Source organism: Trachypithecus francoisi, unplaced genomic scaffold (assembly GCF_009764315.1).
Source record: "Trachypithecus francoisi isolate TF-2019V2 unplaced genomic scaffold, Tfra_2.0 Lachesis_group9, whole genome shotgun sequence".
NCBI lineage: Eukaryota > Metazoa > Chordata > Mammalia > Primates > Cercopithecidae > Trachypithecus > Trachypithecus francoisi.
In genome coordinates this window covers 27,744,812-27,765,119 of record NW_022681474.1, presented here as the reverse complement: position 1 = coordinate 27,765,119, position 20,308 = coordinate 27,744,812, and the positions used below count along the sequence as shown (strand labels likewise).

Sequence of the window (20,308 nt, the reverse complement as noted above, 5' to 3'; positions counted from 1 at the left end):
TCCCTTCTTTTTCTTCCAGAACTGCATACTCTTATTGTCTCTAATTACTTTGTTATCTTTTTCCTCCCATTGCATCTTCTTATATCAATAGCACTAGAGTTGGGTAAGTAGGGATTATCATTTTTGGATATGGGTCACTTGTAAATTGAGATTTGGAAATGTATACAGGCTGAAGTCGATCCAAAAGGTCAAAGAAATAAGACTGAAAGACTGGCACTATATCCACACAAAAGATAAAAGCAGTTTCACTGAAGACAGAATCCATACTAAGAGAGATGAATTTGAGGAAGATGAGCTAGTCACAAGCTTGTATTTCATCAACCTGGAAGGGAATAACCTGGATTTGAAGAGACAGCGAAACAACAGTACTTGGTTATTCTGAAATCCTGCTACTATCCAGATGTCAGATCCCATTAACTCACATATGATTACTAATTTCAAGAGAGATGCCAGGAACAAGGTCTCTGGACTGTCAGCACAATTTCGTATCATGTTATTTGAATACATTCTCTTGGTCTTCATGAGCCATTTGTTTACTGTGGGCCTAGGTATAAATAAAGATTTTTAAATCACTTCACATTTTAACAGAATTTTTAAGTCATATTTATATTTTCTCTAAGAGATCACCACATCTTAGCTCCTCTCTCCAAAGGGGACACAAGACTACAAGAGATTTAGGAATTTTGGGTCTTTTTTCTGTATTTACAATTATAAATAAAGTGAATTTTATCTTTGCTATATATCCTTTGTTTCTCCCTATTAGGCAACTAATTTCCTCCTATTGTAGAATTCATTCTCCAAAGGTCCTAGCTAAAGTCACTGGTTATCCTAATATAATAAAATATTTGAGATAAGGTGCTAATGACCAGTGGTGCTTAGGAGATATCTCTTTACATGCATGATTAATATTTTGTTTGTATATGTGGGTATATGTGTATTTAATTATTTAACTGTGTATTGACCACTTATTATATGCCATGTACTGTGCTAGCAGTTTTCCATGTTATCTTATATGTTGGGTCCTTAATGCCTTTCTTACCTTTGGCTCAAGGGCTACATGTGGTCATTCCTTATGTCACAGATACCTCATCAAGAAAGTATAAAAATAACGTTCCCTATAACTTGCCCAGATACTATGATGAAGAGACCTAATAACTTAAAACACGGAGACAAGCAATATATTCTCATATAAGTCCAAAATATAAAAAATATTGAGTAGGTCTTGGATGATGACACCGGTGAGTTACACAGCTCATATTCCTAGTCAGATTATTGTACTCTCTCTTTAGGACAAGAAGTGATTAATGTTGGATTTTTGTGCAACTTGACAAGGCCACCAGGAAAGCTATTTCTGGTTGAAGAGTACTTTATGGCAGTGGTCCCCAACCTGTTTTGGCACCAGAGACTGGTTTCATGGAAGGCAATTTTTCCATGGACTGAGGTGGAGGGCATGCAGGATGACAGTTTGGGGATGAAACTGCTCAGATCATCAGGCATTAGATTCTCATGAGGAGCGTGCAACCTAGATCCCTCACATGTGCAGTTCACATTAGAGTTTGCACTTCTATGAGGATCTAATGCCACCACTGATTTGATAGGAGGCAGAATTTGGGCATTAATACTATCTCACTGGTATTGTTTGGCTCTGTGTCCCCACCCAAATCTCACCTTGAATTCTAATAATCCCCCATGTGTCAAGGACAGGAATAGGTGGAGATAACTAAATCATGAGAGCAGTTTCTGCTATGCTGTTCTCATGATAGTGAGTTCTCATGAGATCTGATGGTTTTATAAGGGTCTTCCCCATTCGCTCAACACTCATTCTCTCTCCTGCCACCCTGTGAAGAGGTGCCTTCCACAATTGTAAGTTTCCTGAGGCTTCTCTAGCCATGTGAAACTGTGAGTTGATTAAATCTCTTTTCTTTATACATTACCCAGTCTTGAATATTTCTTCATAGCAGCATGAGAATGGAGAATGGACTAATTCACTCACCCACTGCCCATCTCCTGCTGTGTGGCCAGGTTCCTAACAGGCCATTAACTGGCACCAGTCTGCAGCCCAAGGGTTGGGGACCCCTGCCTTACTGGCTTCAAATTACAACATGCAGTGACTGTTTGGCTCTGTCACTGAGGAACGTTGGTCCTGGCTAAGTATGTGCTGAGGTCAAAGCTGAATCAAAGCTAAATTCAATTATAGATCATCTTCCTGAAAAGTGTGGCCTCTCTTCCATGGCTGCAATGTGTATAACATGGAAGTTAGACTCACACAGAGAAGCAGCCTTTTCTTAGAGTGTAGGTCCAGTAAGAAAACACTGGCTTTTAAAATAAGGAAGAAAGTAGGAGTGTGCAAATTAAATAAAGATAAGTTGTTAAAGGTTAACCAGTTTCTCCTGGTAGTGTTATAAGCAAATGGCATAGTCATTCTCTGATTCTACAATATTTAGATGTTTTATTTCAGTCACATAGTGGGAGCTGAGAACAAATGTGGGTAAACCAGATACAAAATACCTTCACAGAACATAAGCTAAAACCTTTTCCCTTAATCCTTCAGTGTTGAATCATATGTTATGTCTGGACCATAAACGTGAAAAATACCGAAGTAGCTCCGGTGTCGCCATGGTCTGGCACACACACACCAAAAAGCATAATCATCCTTAAAATATATTACCAGGGTTGCTATTGTATATTTGCAATTGCCACATTATAAGTGATCAAAAGTTTAGGGACTTAAGATGTCTGTTTATTATTTCCCTGTTTCTATTGAATAGAAGTCTTGGCACAGTGTAACTGGGTTCTCTGCTTAGGGCCTCACCAGGCTGAAGTCAAGGTTTTGGCTAGGCTGCATTCTCATCTGGAGCTCACAGTCCTCGTCTGAGAGTATTCAGGCTGTTGGAAGAATTTACTTCCCTGCAACTGTAGTACTAGAAGTCCCTGTTTTCTTGTAGGCTATTGGGGTTTGCTCTCAGTTCTTACAGGCTGCTCTCAAGCCCCAACCACATGGTTGTCTCCCCAACAAGGTAGTTTACTTCCTCAAAGCCAGTAGAAGATTCTCTCTCTCCTTCCAGTCTGCTATGATGGAGTCTTAGATAAAACAATGTAATCACAAAAGTGACTATATCCTCACTCTCTTATGTTGCTAAATAACAGAACCTAAGGAAGGGAGTGACCATCCCAGCAAATTGATAGCTCACACCCACACTTAAGAAGATGTGGAAGCAGAACCTGGGAGGCCACCTTAGAATTCTGCCTACAACAACTCACTCAGAACAAGGACTAAACTCTGAAATATGTGGCAGAGGAGACAGCAAAATGTTTCTCACCTCCAGAACCTACAAGTTAAATGTAAACAGTCTCAGGACCAAAAACAGTGCCTTCCAAGAGAGAGAAAAAGCACTATATATAAATCTATAAATGTCTACCAAAATTCCCAGAGGAAGACATTCAGGTCTCAATCTCAATGAACCCTTTGAAGTATGCCTCAGAGAAATCCAAATTCCTACACAGATAATAGGGCTGGCAAAGATTTATGGGTAACTATTTAAAAGAGACCTGTACTCTAGTTTTAGCAACTCCCAAACCCTAACTTTCATGAAACCACCCTGTTACCACTAGTCTTTCTTCTTAGGTACTATATCCAATCGCTATAAGGTGATGTGGCAAAAGTTCATTCTCCAGAGATAGAATAATACTCAATACTCGAATTGTAACACTGACATTTTCTGGAGTAGGAACAAAATAACCAGATGACCAAATTTCAATTCTGGAATAGAAGCCCTATATAATCATTTCCATTTGAATGTGGGTGGATCCGTAAAAATGATGGGACATTCTCTCTTTTGGTTGGGCTACGTTGTATGCTGAAGTGATGGGAGAGTCACTCCCATTATTACACTCTGTCATTTAAGACTCTCTCTTAGCAGGCTAGGGAGATTCTCCTGGTAGCCTTGAAAAAGGAATCAGCCATGTTGTGAGAGGGTGACATAGCTAGGCCTTGAGGCAACTTTTAGGAACTAAGAGTGACCCTGGGCTGACATCCAGCCAGAAAATAAGGGCCTCAGGCCTACAATTGCCAGGAACTGAATTCTTCCAACAATCCTAAAGAGCTTTGAAGAGGACCCTGAACCTCTGAGAAGATCACACCCAAGTGACACCTTGAGTTTATTTTTATTTTTTGAAACTATAAATTTCCGCATGTAATATTTTATTAAATTTATGAAGACATGGCTCTGGTCATGATTGTTTATAGAGGTTAGATAACGCAAATAACGGCAAGTAGACTTATATTTTTTTGAAGATGATCTCTATTATTATCATCATTATTATTATTGAGACAAGGTCTCACTATGTTGTCCAGGCTGGTTTTGAACTCCTGAGCTCAAGAAATCCTCCCACCTCAGCCTCCCAAATTGCTGGGATTACAAGCGTGAGCCACTATACCCAGCCAACATCTTGATTTTAGAGTGGTGAGACCTTGAGCTTAGGATCTAGCTAACCCAGGACTAGGAACCTAACCAATGGAAACTGTATGATAACTAATTTGTGTTGCTTTAAGCTGCTCACTTTACGGTAACTTTTTATGCAGCATTAAAAACATATAAACACATTGGTAAGTAAAATAAACAAACTGACAAAATTAGTTTTAGGAACCTTCTGTAATAGCATCTTTCAATAACTAAATCCCCATTGGTCTTACCAGATAGCTACAATATCTTCAGACTTTTAAAATGTATTAAAAACTAACATATACCTAAGAATATTTTTGGTATATTTTAGTGGTTCTCCAGAGCACTGTAGATGGCAAACTAAAACTAAAACTCCTTAAGTGATGAAAGAATGCCAAACCAATGATTATCCAACCATATAACTCTAACAAGGATAAAAGAAAATCTTCGTAATAATAGTGTAGATGATGTATATACATATATATGCATAGAAACAAAGGACACTTACTCCGAAAGTTGTTCACTGGTAAGACTCCAGGATGATAGAATCCTGCTTTGCAAATGCACTCATAGGCTCCAAGAACGAATCCTAGGCCTTTAATTGGCATACACTATGAAGAAGAAAAGACAGCAACATAGTTGATCATGGCTTATCTCATGGTATAAAGGCTCACAGATACCCATCCTTGCAAATGGTAACAGAAAACCAACACATTTTCCAGAAATAAAATAGCTCTTTTTTGAACTTTTTAGTTTTGTTGTGCCAACAGATATTTTTTTGGAAGCAGTAAATTAAGTTTGCTTCTAAATTTATGCCATTACAGCTGCAGTTGCACACATCTTTACTTCCTGTGGCAACGGAATGAGTTAATTACTAGACACAGTTTTCCTTTTTAGTGCCTCACATATCATTTTATTGCTTTAAGAAATTGTTTCAAAGCCTATATATTTCAAAAGTTATTCCATACTGAATGTTTCTATCAGAGCAAAGGTAGGTAGGTGGGTAGATAGGCAGGTAGGTAGGTAAACAGATATATAAAATTTAAGATGTGAAAACTGCTTTTATGAATTAAACAGTTATCAAATTTTATCCTGGAATCAATCAAAATAACACAAATTGATAAAATAATAAAACAAGTAAATTTAAAAATGCAAATTTAGAAGACAAAAATAAAGATCAATTAATTATCCCAGGGCTGTTTACCTAAAATCTGTTTAATAGATAAATGTTTTACATATACATATAAAGAAGAAAAATAGCTTTCAAAATATGTCACAATCATAAACAATAGAAATTTCCCCAAAATTTAAACTTGACTTCTTTCAAGGGTCAAAGATATAACCTAGCAAGCAAAAAATGCAATTTTAGGCTGGGTGCGGTGACTCACGCCTGTAATCCCAGCACTTTGGGAGGCCAAGGTGGGAGGATCACGAGGTCAGGAGATAGAGACCATCCTGGCTAACATGGTCAAACCCCATCTCTACTAAAAATACAAAAAATTAGCCGGGCGTGGTGGTGGGAGCCAGTAGTCCCAGCCACTTGGGAGGCTGAGGCAGGTGAATGGTGTGAACCCAGGAGGCAGGGCTTGCAGTGAGCCGAGATCGCACCACTGCACTCCAGCCTGGGCAACAGAGTGACACTCCATCTCAAAAAAAAAAAACATATATATATATGTAATTTTAACCAAGCAAAATTTAGCTTAGCATACTTCATTTTTGCTACATTTAATTACATAGCAAGGAATAACTTCTACTAAACTACAAAAACTACATCAGTAAAACTGGAGTATTTAAATAATCTAACCAACACTGAAATTTCTTTTATGATATTGCTCTACCATGATTCCAACACATTGCCTTTTTGACACTATAATCTATTAGAGGAACTTAGAATCTAGTGACTTTAAGAATTATAAGATGTCCCTCTTTTCAGAGGCCCTTGAGATAAAATTTTAAAGAATTTAAATTATTCCATAATCTAAGCTTAAATGATTAGCATTAAGATCAATATTACATGTCACAAAAACTCCAGCAATTAGACAAGTATTTTTATGTAAGATAAAAAAGCTAATACATATTCTAAAGTAAGAGACATAGCAAGAAATCTCTGAAAAAGAGGTTTCCAAAGGACCTTGTTGAATATTTTAATTTCATTAATAACCTCTTCTTTTCCATCTAATACACACATATCCAATTATATGTTGCAATTGAAAATACATTTCCTAACCCAGAGCAACATAAAATAGCAAGAGTACCAGTCAATTCAACTGAGTTAGCAAGTATTTACAAAATAACCGCAGCATGCATAGAGAATTCCTATAGAAACTAATCAAAATAACACGTACTGTTTTATAAAGCTCCAGTTATACAATAGGTCAAATCATATTTCTAAACTATGTAAATAAAAAAATAATTATAACATTTATTTAGGAGAAGCATTAGTATTATGGAAAGAGCATGTTAATTGTGGTCAGTCAGAAAAGATAAATTTGAAATCTGACTTCATCACTTCCCAACCATGTGAATTTTGGCTGTTCTCTTAATGTCTCTGAGTCTTATTGTCTTTAAGTAATGAGAATAACTATTCCACCAGACACAGACATAGTCTGAAAAGGGTAGAGACACCATGATGGCCTAATGGGTTAAACACAGGGTATAAGAGGAAGAGAAAAATAAAGGATGACTCCAGGGTTTTGGGCCTGAGCAAACTTAAGTATGGAGTTGTTATTCAACTGATCTGAGAAAGGCTATAGATTTAGGGAAAAGATCAGAGGTTCAGTTTTGGAAATCACGCTTTGGAAATCAGTTTTGGAAATCACGTTTTGGAAATCAGTTTTGGAAATCACGTTTTGGAAATCACAGTGAAGTGATTATTCAAAAATTTAGATCTAGATCTCAAATAGGTAGTTTGATAAACTAGTATAAAGTTTAGAAGAGATGTCTAGGCTGTATAATTTGAGAATCATTTGCATAAAGATCACAGATAAATCCATGAGATTAGATAAGATTAAATCACTAAGCAATGCCTTCAGTCAGTGAAGGAAATAGATCCAAAAATATAAGAGTAACCCTGCTGCAACATCTGCTACCTCATTGATTGCCAGGATTGATTCAGCTAATCTGGCTGACTTGGCAGGTGTCTTTTTTCTTCCTCACCACTCCATGTGTGTCCTTCCTGAAGCTACTTGCTAGTAGTCAAAGTCAAAGAGGATGACCTTCCCAAATAGAAGAGAACCATTCTTCACTCAAGGGTACACAAGCAGCTGTATTTCCCTGCCAGAACCTCTAAACGTACTGTCAAGGAAATAGGTCCAAGTGGTGAGACTCGGACCACTTCAGAGCTAAAAAGTTAGGCAGAAAGAAAGAATCAAAGGATCCTGAGAAGAGCAATTCAGTGGGGTATCATTATTTCCATTATGATATCACGATACTATGAATATAGCATGTGGAGTTTGTTGTAAGTTACATTTACTAAATATTCATCCAGCAAGGATTTGTAAACTAAAGTAAACCAGGTAAGCTAAGTCTTAGATACTAAGACTACATTAGAATTCTTGAAATATTTTACCTTGCTGAAATTCAGAGGTTAATCCTGTTCATTAGAACATAGAACATCACTGATTTCATGATGATATGACTCAACACTGCAACAGTGACTCAGCTGAGAATTTTAAATTCTTATGGAAGATCTGAAAGTTTATTGGAATTAAAGTATCTCTCTGCTATAAACTAACTCTACAGCCAACTTAAAAAAATGAATGTTTAAAAATTGAATTGATTAGATCTGGTACCTATTGCCAAATAAAATATTCCTTGAACTTGAAAGAAATGCCTTCTAATTTTATTACATAAAACACAGAAACATGAATTATTAGCCACCTCAAACTTGTTGTTCTATTAATACATAATTTTATGATCTCAAAGGAAAGAAAAATACTTAGTCAATTGAAATCAATAAAACCAGATTATCCTGCTACACTAACTCCACCTCCAAGACAGCAGCGCCTGCACGGAACCAAATGTGCTACTGTTTTCATACTTTTGCCTTGAAGTATACAAGTGGTCTTGGCTTATTTTTTGATGAAGAATTGTAAATTGAAAATTTACAATTTTCAATAAACTTGGAAGGCATATTTTCTTGCTGTACCCACCACTATGATTCCCTCGCTACTTCATCCCTGTTACCTCCTAAACAAAACTATACATTTTTAACATTAGGAAATCAGTTAACCTAGTTTAAAAAAAAAATGTAAATATAGTGATGCTCAACTAATGTTTACCCCATTTGGACTGAGGGGCTGCTTGTTAAGTAGCACTTCTTTCCCCTCACTGCTCTATGAGTAGCCTGTGATAAAAATTAATAAAAATATGAAAATTAAAAGTTATTGTTATGGGATCCTTGGAGTGTCATTTTGCCAGCCAGAAACCTCCGTGGCCAGTGGCACCTAGGCCTGAGTTTTTCTCTGGCCTGCTAGGTGCATTATGCCCACTCAGCCTGGAAGGCTGTCCTTGGCTCCTGCTACTGACTTGGATCCCACACCTGCCAAGGGCAAGCCAGGTGTGGAGCAGTAAGGGGGGTGTGAGTGTGGGGTCCACACACTGTGCAGCAAGGCACACCAGCTGCAGAAGAGAGGACAGCTCTAGGCACTGGCAAGGGCACCAGCTCCCTGCAAGGCTGCAGCTGAACCAGGTATACCATAAGCAGCTTCGATGGCTGTATTAGTCCATTCTCATGCTGTTATAAGAACATACCCAAGACTGGGTAATTTATAAAGGAAAGAGTCTTAATCGACTCACAGTTCCACATGGTTGTGGAGGCCTCACAATCATGGCAGAAGGCAAAAGAGAAGCAAAGGCAAATCTCACATGGCAGCAGGCAGGAGAGCACGTGCAGGGGGACTGTCCTTTATAAACCATCAGCTCTCGTGAAACTTATTCACTTTCAAGATAACAGCATGGGAAAAACTCATCCCCATGATTCAATTACTTCCTACCAGTTCCCTCCCATGATATATGGGGATTATGATAGCTACAATTCAAGATGAGATTTGGGTGGGGACACAGCTACACCATATCATTCCACCCCAGCCCCTCCCAAATCTCATGTCCTCACATTTCAAAACAAATCATGCTTTCTCAACTGTTCCCCAAAGTCTTAATTCATTTCAGCATTAACTCAAAAGTCCACAGTACAATGTCTAATCTGGGACAAGGCAAGTCCCCTCCACCTATGAACATATAAGATCAAAAACAAGTCAGTTACTTCCTGGATACAATTGGAGTACAGGCATTGGGTAAACACACCCATTCCAAATGGGATAAATTGGCCAACACGAAGGGACTATAGGCCTCATTAAAGTCTAAAATCCAGCAGTGTAGTCAAATCTTAAAACTCCAAAATGATCTCCTTTAATTTCACGTCTCACATCCAGGTCATGCTGATGCAATAAGTGGGTTCCCATGGTCTTGGGCAGCTCTGCCCCTGTGGTTTTGCAGGGTACAGTCTACCTCCTGGCTGCTTTCATGGGCTAGTGTTGAGTATCTATGGCTTTTCCAGGCAAAAAGTGCAAGCTGTTGGTGGATCTACCATTCTGGGATCTGGAGGATGGTGGTCCTCCTCTCACAGCTCCACTAGGCAGTGCCCCAGTGGGGACTCTGTGTTTGGGCTCCCATCACACATTTTCCTTCTGCACTGCCCTAGAAGAGGTTCTTCATGAGGGACTTGCCCCTGCAGCACACCTCTGCCTGGACATCCAGGTGTTTCTATGCATCCTCTGAAATTTAGGCAGAGGTTCCCAAACCTCAATTCTTGACTTCTGTGCACCAGCAGACCCAACAACACACAAAAGCTGCCAAGGTTTGGCGCTTGCACCTTCTGAAACAATGGTCTGAGCTGTACCTTGGCCCCTTTTAGCCACAGCTGAGACACGGGACACCAAGTCCTAAGACCGCACAAAGCAGGAGAGCCCTGGAGCCAGCCCACAAAACCATTTTCTCCTCCTGGGCCTCCAGGCCTGTGATGGAAGGGACTGCCATGAAGACCTCTGATATGCCCTAGAAACATTTTTTACCATTGTCTTGGTGATTGTGCAAATTTCTGCATATCCTTGTTACTTATGCAAATTTCTTCAGCCAGCTAGAATTTCTCCTCAGAAAATGGGTTTTTCTTTTTTATTGCATTGCCAGACTGCAAATTTTCCAAAATTTTATGCTCTGCTTCTCTTTTAAACATAAATTCCAATTACAAATCATATCTTTGTGAATGAATAAAACTAAACGCTTTTAAAAGCACCCAAGTCACCTCTTGTTACCTTGCTGCTTAGAAATTTCTTCTGCTAGATACCCTAAATTATCTCTCTCAAGTACAAAGTTCCACAGATATCTAGGGCAGGGGCAAAATGCCACCAGTCTCTTTGCTAAAACACAGTAAGAATCACCTTTGCTCCAGTTCCCAACAAGTTCCTCATCTCTATCTGGAACACCTCAGCCTGGACTTCATTGTCTATATTACTATCAGCATTTTGGTCAAAACCATTCAACAAGTCTCTAGGAAGCTCTACACTTTCCCACAGCCTCATGTCTTCTTCTGTTCCAGCCTCTACCTGTTACCCAGTTCTAAAGTAAATTCCACATTTTAGGGTATCTTAAGAGCAGTACCCCACTCTACCAGTACCAATTTACTGTATTAGTCTGTTCTCAAGCTGCTATAAAGATATACCCAAGACTTATAGAGGAAAGAGATTTAAAAGACTCACAGTTCCACATGGATGGGGAAGTCTCATAAACATGATGGAGGGCAAAAGAGGAGCAAAAGCGTGTCTTACATGGTGGCAGGCAAGACAGCATGTGAAGGGGAACTGCTCTTTATAAAACCATCAACTCTCATGAGACTTCTTCACTATCATGAGAACAGCATGGAAAAAAACTGCCTCCATGATTCAATTACCTCCCACCAGGTCCCTCCAACAACACATGGGGATTATGGGAGCTAAAACTCAAGATGAGATTTGGGTGGGAATACAGCCAAACCATAACAACAACTAACACCAAGAAATGTGGTGTGGTGCTCAGAAGCTTAGAGATGCCAGGAACCAAAGAGACCTAAAAAGGGTGTCACAGCCCTGGCCCAGGGAGCTTCCAGGTCTGGGTTCCCCAAAGGGACAAGTTCTTCTTTCCTTCTCTAGTTTTTCCTTCTTGTCACCCACAACATGGCACACAAGGGGCATGTTTCAGCCCTGTTTGTGTTACAGCTTTTTTAGCCCCACCATTCAGTGGGTACTGAGTTCTTGTACTCCATTCAGGAAGAATGAGGTACACAGACAAGTGGAGGGTCAACAAGATAAAGAGGAGCTTTATTGAGCCATAGAACAGCTCAGAGGAGACCTAGAGTGGCTAACTCCTCTCTGTAGCCAAAGTGTTCCAATAAGTGTTCAGCTCTCAGCAGAGAGAGTAGCTCCTCTCTGTGAGGCACATCATCCTGATAATTGTCCAGCTCTCAGTATAGAGGTTAATTTCTTTCTGCAACGGGATGTTCCATCATTTCCTCAGCCCTCAGCAAAGAGGAGACCCTGGGGTGGGCAGCTTCTCTCTGCAGTTAGTTGTCCCATCATCTCCTTGAGTTTGGCTGAGTCCAGGGCTTTTATGGATCTCAGGGGAGAGGAAGTACACATCCATTGGTCCATGGGTGGCCATGGGCAGGTCTGGAAAAGGCACCACAAGTTCCCACTTCAGTCCAGGGGATCAGCAGCCCAGACCCCAGGCTTCAGGTCCTCCCCAGTCTGAAGGTGGGGTTTCACTGGGGACCCTCCCCTCTTCTTCCCAGGATCTTGTCTGATGCCTGCCACCATTCATGGCACCCAGGCTGTTTGTGCCAAGGGGTGCCTGCATGCCAGTGCTAAGTGCCCTCAGCACCTTCTGGGCCTCCCTTCCATGCTCATTGGTGCCAAAAGTCTAGAGGGGGCCAATGTGGCAGGGGGCTGGTCTCTCAGCACTGTCCCAAGTATGCACACACCCTGTCAGGTTGCAACAGCATCTGGGCTCCATGATTGGAGTGGGCAATGAAAGCAAGAAGAGGCCAGGTAATGGGAGCAGACATCTTCAAGCCTGTGTGGGCCCCCCAAGAGTGCAAAATGCCTGGGTCCACAGCCACAACTTGGGCAGCTGCAGCCACACATGGGAGGGCGGGCTCTTGCCTGCTCCCAGCTCCCACTGGCTCCATGCAAGCACAGCACTGCCCCAGACCCAGCTCCACCTCTGCCCACCCTTCGTGTCTGACCATGCTGATCCCCCACCAGCAGGTGACCACCCAGCCTGGCCCCTTTGCAATGGCTCCCAGGGCAATGGGTGAGATGCACGTGGTACAGTGGACCCGGCCAACCCCACACAAATGACTCCGATATTCCTGGGGCTGGCCCCGTGAGTTCTGGCTGCACCTTTGGCCCGGTGCTTATGGGCCCATGGGATGTGGCAGGGAGCAAGGTTGAGGCCACAGCAGAGGCTCTGGGCCTGGGAACAGGTTCTGCCTGGCCATGCAAGGGTGGGGGTGGTGCAGTTGATTGCCTCAGGGATGCAGGGCACAGAGGACCCACTGCTGCCACTGCTGCTTCTGCAACCACTCCTGCTGCCACTGCTCTTACCTCCCCAATGCAGCTGGCATAATGACAGCAGCTGCTCTGGATGGCCCACCATTGCCATCATTATTGTACCCCTGTGAATGAGGAAGCTGCTTACAATATTAGAAGCCTACTTTGATGAATCTTAACAAGCCACCAGCTGAGATTTACAAAAGACAGCTTTTAAGAACTCACAATCAAATCCAGGTTCCTAGGAGTAGACCAGATCCAATTGCATAAGATATGGTGGTCAAGAGTTTAGAGCAGAGTGGATAAATTCCTAGAAACATACACACCATCAAGATTGAATCATAAATAATAAAAAAGAACAAATATGGAACTAGTAAGAAGATTAAATTCAGTAATCAAAAAGCTTCCCAATAAAAAGGTGCCCATAACCAGATGTCTTCCTTGGAGAATTCTCCTTGGAGAATTCCTTGGAGAAATACTACTAAAGATGTATAAAAGAATTAACAACAATCTTCCTCAAACTCTTGCAAAAAATTGAAGAGAAGCCCGGGCACGGTGGCTCACACCTGTAATCCCAGCACTTTGGGAGGCTGAGGCAGGTGGATCATGAGGTCAGGAGATTGAGACCATCCTGGCCAACATGGTGAAACCCCGTCACTGCTAAAAATAGAAAAATTAGCCAGGCGTGGTGGCACATGCCTATAGTCCCAGCTACTCAGGAGGCTGAGGCACAAGAATCACTTGAACCCGGGAGGCAGAGGTTGCAGTGAGCTGAGATCACACCACTGCACTCCAGCCTGGGTGACAGAGTGAAACCCTGTCTCAAAAAAAAAAAAAAAAATTTGAAGAGAAAGGAACACTTCCAAATTCAAATTCATTTTATGATGTCAGCATTACACTATATCAAAGCCAGATAAGTATACCATTGGAAAAGAAAACAATAGACAAATATTTCTGATGAATATTGATTCAAAAATCTCAACCACATATTCACAAACCAAATTCAACAGGACATCATATACACCACAAACAAGTGGGATTCATTCCTAGAATGGAAGGATGGTTCAACATGCAAAAATCAATCAGTGTAGTTACTTACATCAACAGAATGAAGGACAAAACCAGACGATTATCTCGAGTGATGCAGAGAAAGCATCTGATGCAATGCAACACCCTTTTATGATTAAAAAACCCAACAGACTAGAAATAGAAGGAAAATACCTCAATATTTTAAAGATCATATATGAAAAACCAGATAACATCATACTCAAAAAACTGAAAACTAAAAACCATGAAAACATGGTAAAAAACTGGAAATTTTTCCTCTAAGCTCAGGTACAAGGTGTGAAAGCCTTCTCCCTCCACTTTCACTCAACATGGTACTGCAAGTCCTTGCCAGGAAAATTAGTCAAGAAAAATAATAAAGGGCATCCGAAAAGGAAATTAAAAGTAAAATTATCTTTGTTCACAGATGACAAGATCTTACATAATTTGAGGGTAGAAAACCCTGAAATTCCACACACGAAAAAACTACTAGACCTGATAAACATATCCAGCAAACATGTAGGATACAAAATCAACAAGGCAAAATTGGTTGTTTCTATATACTAGCAATGAATAATCCAGAAGTAAATTTAGAAACAATCTCATTTACAATAATATCAAAAAGAATAAAATGACAATATCAAAAAGAATAAAATGATTAGGATTAACCAAGAAGGTGAAAGAGGAATACACTGAAAACTGTAAAATATTGCTGAAAGAAATGTTAAAAGATATAAATAAGTGATATCCAGTGTTCATTGCAACACTGAATTGAAAGATTGAATATTGTTAAAATATCCATACTGTTCAAAGCAAAGGAAAACTACAGATTCCATGTAATCCATATCAAAATCCTAATGACACTTTTTTCAGAAATCGAAAAAATTTCCTAAACTTACATGGAATCCCAAAGACCCCAAATTGTCAAAACAATTTTGAAAAAGAACACAGTTGGAGGCATCACACTTTCTGATTTCAAAACACATTACAAAGCTATAGTAATCAAAACAGTGTGGTACCAGCATAAAGACAGACACATAGACAAATGGAATAGAGAGCCCAGAAATAAACCCTTACATATAATGTTCAAATTATCTTCAACAACTCAGTGAGGACAGGACATTCTCTTCAAACAGGTGGTATTTGGAAAATGGAATATGTACATGCAAAAGAATAAAGTCAGATCTTTACCTAACACCAAATACAAAACTTAATCAAAATGAGTTAAGACCTAAACATAACACTTGAAACTATTAAACTCAAGAAGAAAAATGGGAAAAGCCTTATGACATTAGATTTGGGAATGGTTTCTTGGATATGACATCAAATCCACAACCAACAAAACCAAAAATAGACAAATGGGACTACATCAAATTTAAAAACATATTTGCATCAAAGAATGCAATACAATCAACAGAATGAAAAGTCAGTCTACAGAATGTGAGAAAACATTTGCAAACCATGTACGTGATAAAGGGCTAATATCCAGAGTACATAAAGAACTCCTGCAACTCAATGACACAGAAAAACAAATAGTCTGATTTTAAATGGGCAAATTTCTGCAAAGAAAATATACAAACAGCCAATAAGCAAATGAAAAGATGTTAAACATCCCTAAATACTTAGAGAAATGCAAATCAAAACCACATTGAGATATCATCCCACCTCCATTAGTATGGCCACTATCAAAAAATTATAATTATAATAAATGTTTCTGAGGATGTGGAAAAAATTGGAACCCTTGTGTACTGTTCGTGAAAATATGAAATGGTGTAGCCACTATGGAAAACAACATGAAGGTTCTTGAAAAAATTAAAAATAGAATTACTATGTGATCTTGCAATCCCTTTTTGGTATGTATCCAAAATAAGTGAAAGCAGTAATTTGAGGAGATATTTGCATACCCATATTCATAGTGGCACTATTTAAAATAGCCAAGAGTTGTAAGTAACCCAAATACTCATCAACAAATAAACGGATAAACAAAATGTGATATATAAAAATAATGGAATATTATCCAGGATTGAAAGGAGAAGGAAACTCTATCATCTGTTTCAACATGGTTGAACATAGAGGACATTATGCTAAGTGAAATAAGCCACTCACAAAAGGCCAAATACTCTATGATATCACCTAGATGTGGTACTTGAAGTAGATAAACTCATAGAAATAGAAAGTGGAATGGTGTTTTCCAAGGGTTAGGGGCAAGGGAATATGAGGAGTTGTTCAATGGGTGTAGAGTTTCCATTTTGCAACATGAAAAATTTTTAGAGCTGTCACACAAAAATGTGAATATAATAACATTACCGAATTGTACACTTAAATAGATTGATAGTTAGAATTTTATGTTATGTATTTTTGCCACAATTAAATTTTGTAAAAAAGATTTTAGACCAAAATGATCTTTCTAGTTCAAAGATGTGTATGTAAACATTAAAGGTTGTATTGCAACTGGCATGATGTATATCTCATCTCACATATCTCAGACTGCCAATTCCTGGTAAACGTAATTTGCAGAGCAAAACCTGGTCAGCCTGAAAGTCGAGGAGATTTGTATGGAGATATTACTAAGCAGTGGAATGGCTAAAATGAAAGCTAAGATGAGGTGTGTACAGGGAAGACATGTTTGGCATTTAACAAAAATAATACTTGTGCCTGAAAACCACATTTATAAATAATTCTGAAAAAAATAACTTAGACTGAAAAGAGGAGGCAGAAAAAATTCAAATAAATGAAGTTTATGTAATTCCAAATCTTCTAGAAATGGACCTTTAAATGCCTTTTTTAAAAGTTTGTTTTGGAATTTTCCTAAAATGTAAAATTCTTTGATTTCTCTAAACTGAACACTATGAACAGCATTTAACATCTTCTTCATGAATCAGAATCATTACTCTGAACAATAGGTACTGAATTGTGTTGAAATTCGCTGATGCCCTCTGGAGTCATTGAAAGTTTATGGCTATTTTCTTAAATAGCCCAGAGTGTTGTACTTTTTAAGTTCTTATGCTTAGTTTTCAAGTTTTCTTATTCTTTATTTTGAGCTATCAGCTCAAATCCTAAAATATAGGCTATTTTAATCCTAAAATAAAGACTTAACTCTATAAATGTCTTTTGTCCCTTTTAAATCATAGTTATAATTGCCTGTATATCTGGAAACTAGATCACCAAGCATGCAGGGTATATGAGATAATAAATAATAAAGTAAGAGCAAATAAGATAAGAAATGGTTAATATTTACTGTTTACCACATACCAGGCACTGCTGCACAGGTATTAACTCAATTCTATAGCAACTCTATTATTATCTCCATTTTAGAGATGAGAAGATTGAGGAACAAACGGCTAAAGTAACGTGCCCAAAATCTCACAGCTAGGAACTGGCAGAGCCAGGATTCAACCCAAGGGTCTGGCTCCAAAGAGTATCAGCTACTGCCTAGGAAATACAGGCTCACAGAAGGATTCCATAAACGAGGAGCAGATGCTGGGGTATGGTCACTTTAGAGTCTATTTTGATTATTTCAACTTTTTTTTTCTATTCTTATTGGTTTCAGGCAGTATTCCAGATGGACCAGTTTGCTGGATCATTAAGCTTCAAATAAGGGAAGATTATTAATTTTAAAGTGTACATATGAAATGTATTTTAAGAAATGCAGTGAAGTCCCACACCTGTTATAATTTTTAAAAATGAATCTCTCTCTTCCCAATGTAGAATTCAACTCAAATCTTAGGAAACAAATCTTCATTTCAGGGCCTCCAGGTGAAGGGCCGCTTCTCTGCCTAAATTTCCTGAAAACAAACCCCCCTTGTGCCTTAGGTAAGTCTCCACAATGGAAACAAAGGTGTTTCTATGGCAGTCTGGTCTGTCACTTCTTTTTTGCTTTAGTGGCAAATGCATGGCTTTCCTTTGTTTTGACAGGAGACTTATCTAGCCCCAGCAAGTTTCCTGCTGTATTGATTACTGAGCCTTATTCAAAAAGCAGATGGCAACACCACAGAGGCATAAAGAAAGATTAAAAGCTTGACACTAGCAAGATGGAGAAGAAATAGAGCCTTCTAGATTTTAAAAAGGCAGCAGCTTTTAATATTTGTTTACTTCTTCTTTGTAACTTATGAAGAAATACTTTAAAAGGCTGAATCTGTTCATCTGGGCTGGGCGCGGTGGCTCACACCTGTAATCCCAGCACTTTGGGAGACAGAGGCAGGTGGATCATGAGGTCAGGCGTTCAAGACCAGCCTGGCCAACATAGTAAAACCCCATCTCTACTAAAAGTACCAAAAATAAGCCGGGTGTGGTGGTGGGCACCTGTAATCCCAGCTACTCAGGGGGCTGAGGCAGGAGCATCACTTGAACCTGGGAGAAGGAGGTTGCAGTGAGCTGAGATCGTGCCACTACACTCCAGCCCAGGTGACAGCGTGAGACTCCATCTCAAAAAATAAAATAAAATAAAATAAAATAAAATAAAATAAAATAAATGAATCTGCTCATCTGGGAGTGGGTTTGGGGAGACCTTGTACTAAAACAGGTCAATTATATTAACATTCAGTAGCCTCTTTCCCACAAATATTTGCAAGTTTATTAAAGCCAAAGGAAAACACTCAAACAGGAAATCTAAACGGCCTCCAGGCAATTATAGGGTACACATCACCCACATATTTTACCAAACCATCTTCCAGGAAAACAAGAACCCATGAATAACAAATAATGCAGTATTTCAGCAGGGAGAGAAAAAGAACTACATCTTATCTCTATCATTCAGCAGCTGTCAAAACCCAGTTTTAAAAGAATGACAAACTGGGGCAGGGTCGGGGGGCAGAAGAGAGGATGTTTTGTTTTATGACATCGTTAAAATTAAAAAAGAAACTTTTCTATTATTAATTTTTGAAATGTTCTTATGTTCTATGGAGCCAGCTCTCACAAAACAGGGCTAAGGGATGGCAATACAGCATCTGGTTCAGACACATTACAAGTCTGCAGACTTCACACTGACACACAGCAAGATGCTTTGTGGGGGCTGAGACTGACTCAGGAAAATGTCAGAATTACATCTCGCTGAGTGAGCAAGGCCAATTTTCTAGGCCCTCCTACAGAAACAGCCCGAAGGCTTGAGAAACGTAAATTCTTTATATGTTCGACACTTTCAGATAATGAAACACTCCCCTCCACTAAATCGCAAACTCACTGTGATGCATCTATGCTCTAACTTTGACACCCCATGCTCCCTGCGGTCACAGTTCATATCACTGGGGAGTTTTTTTTTCATTCTTGGCAAGAATTTAACTCTTGCTTACCGAACTCTGTTGTGCATTATTTGCTGAGGCAACAAAGAACAAAGTCATAGTCTGGCTCTCAGGCAGCTTACAACCCGCAAGCAAAAAGAGAAATTGGACCTGTTATAAATGTGCTTTACCCTATTTACTATAAAAAAAAACTTCATATGTGCTTGATTTGTTTTTGATTAGTCCTTCTTTAAATATTTTGCTAAAATAAATTGCTTAAAATAAAAAATGTTAAACAAAATAAGTTAATATGAATATCTTTGAATCCAAGATGAATTAAAAATACTTTTAAATGTGAATAAAAGCCATGAGCAGAAATTCCCTCAACTGCCTTTGAGCAAACCAACAAGTCTACCTAAATCTACACCCATACTCTCCTAATAAAATGGAAACCACGTCCCTCCCCCTGTTTAAAGCTGATTAATTTCAGTACTTGTCCACTCTCGCCATACATGTTCCGAGTGACTTCCTCTAGCAAGAATGTTCCCTTTCTTGTTCAACCTTTTCCTGTTTACTAGCAACTTTCCTCACTATTAACTGTACACAAATCTCAGCCATATTAAAACCATAGTAACAAAATCAAACCTTCTCTCAACCCTAAATTCACTTCCAGTTACTACCCAAACATCTTGAAGGATTTATCTATGCTCATTATCTCCATTTACTTACCTCCCTCATCAAACCAGGGCAATTTGGCTCTCACCACCCTTGCTCCATTGATCTGATCTTGCCACATTCACAAGTGATGTTCACATCATTAAATCTATTAGCTATTTTCAGGTCATAATTTTTTAACTTTTCTGCAGAATGAGACACTGCTGACTATTCCCTCTTTCATGAAACACTTCTTTCCTTGGCTTCCCATTCTCATATATTCAATTCTCCTCCTACTTCTTTTGCCACTCCCTTTCAGCCCTCAACTGACATTCTTCCTCTTACTGAACTTACCAACTGAGGTTTCTAG

General features: G+C 39.1%; 1 protein-coding gene across 1 annotated transcript in view; it reads right to left on the bottom strand.

Moving 5' to 3' along the window:
* The window catches only part of GPR158 (G protein-coupled receptor 158), a 456,409-nt gene that overhangs the window by 228,412 nt on the left and 207,689 nt on the right, over nt 1–20,308 (bottom strand). The window contains exon 3 of the mRNA XM_033208979.1: nt 4,951–5,053. Coding sequence (XP_033064870.1) covers nt 4,951–5,053 — 103 coding nt within the window. The remainder of the gene's footprint in view (nt 1–4,950; nt 5,054–20,308) is intronic.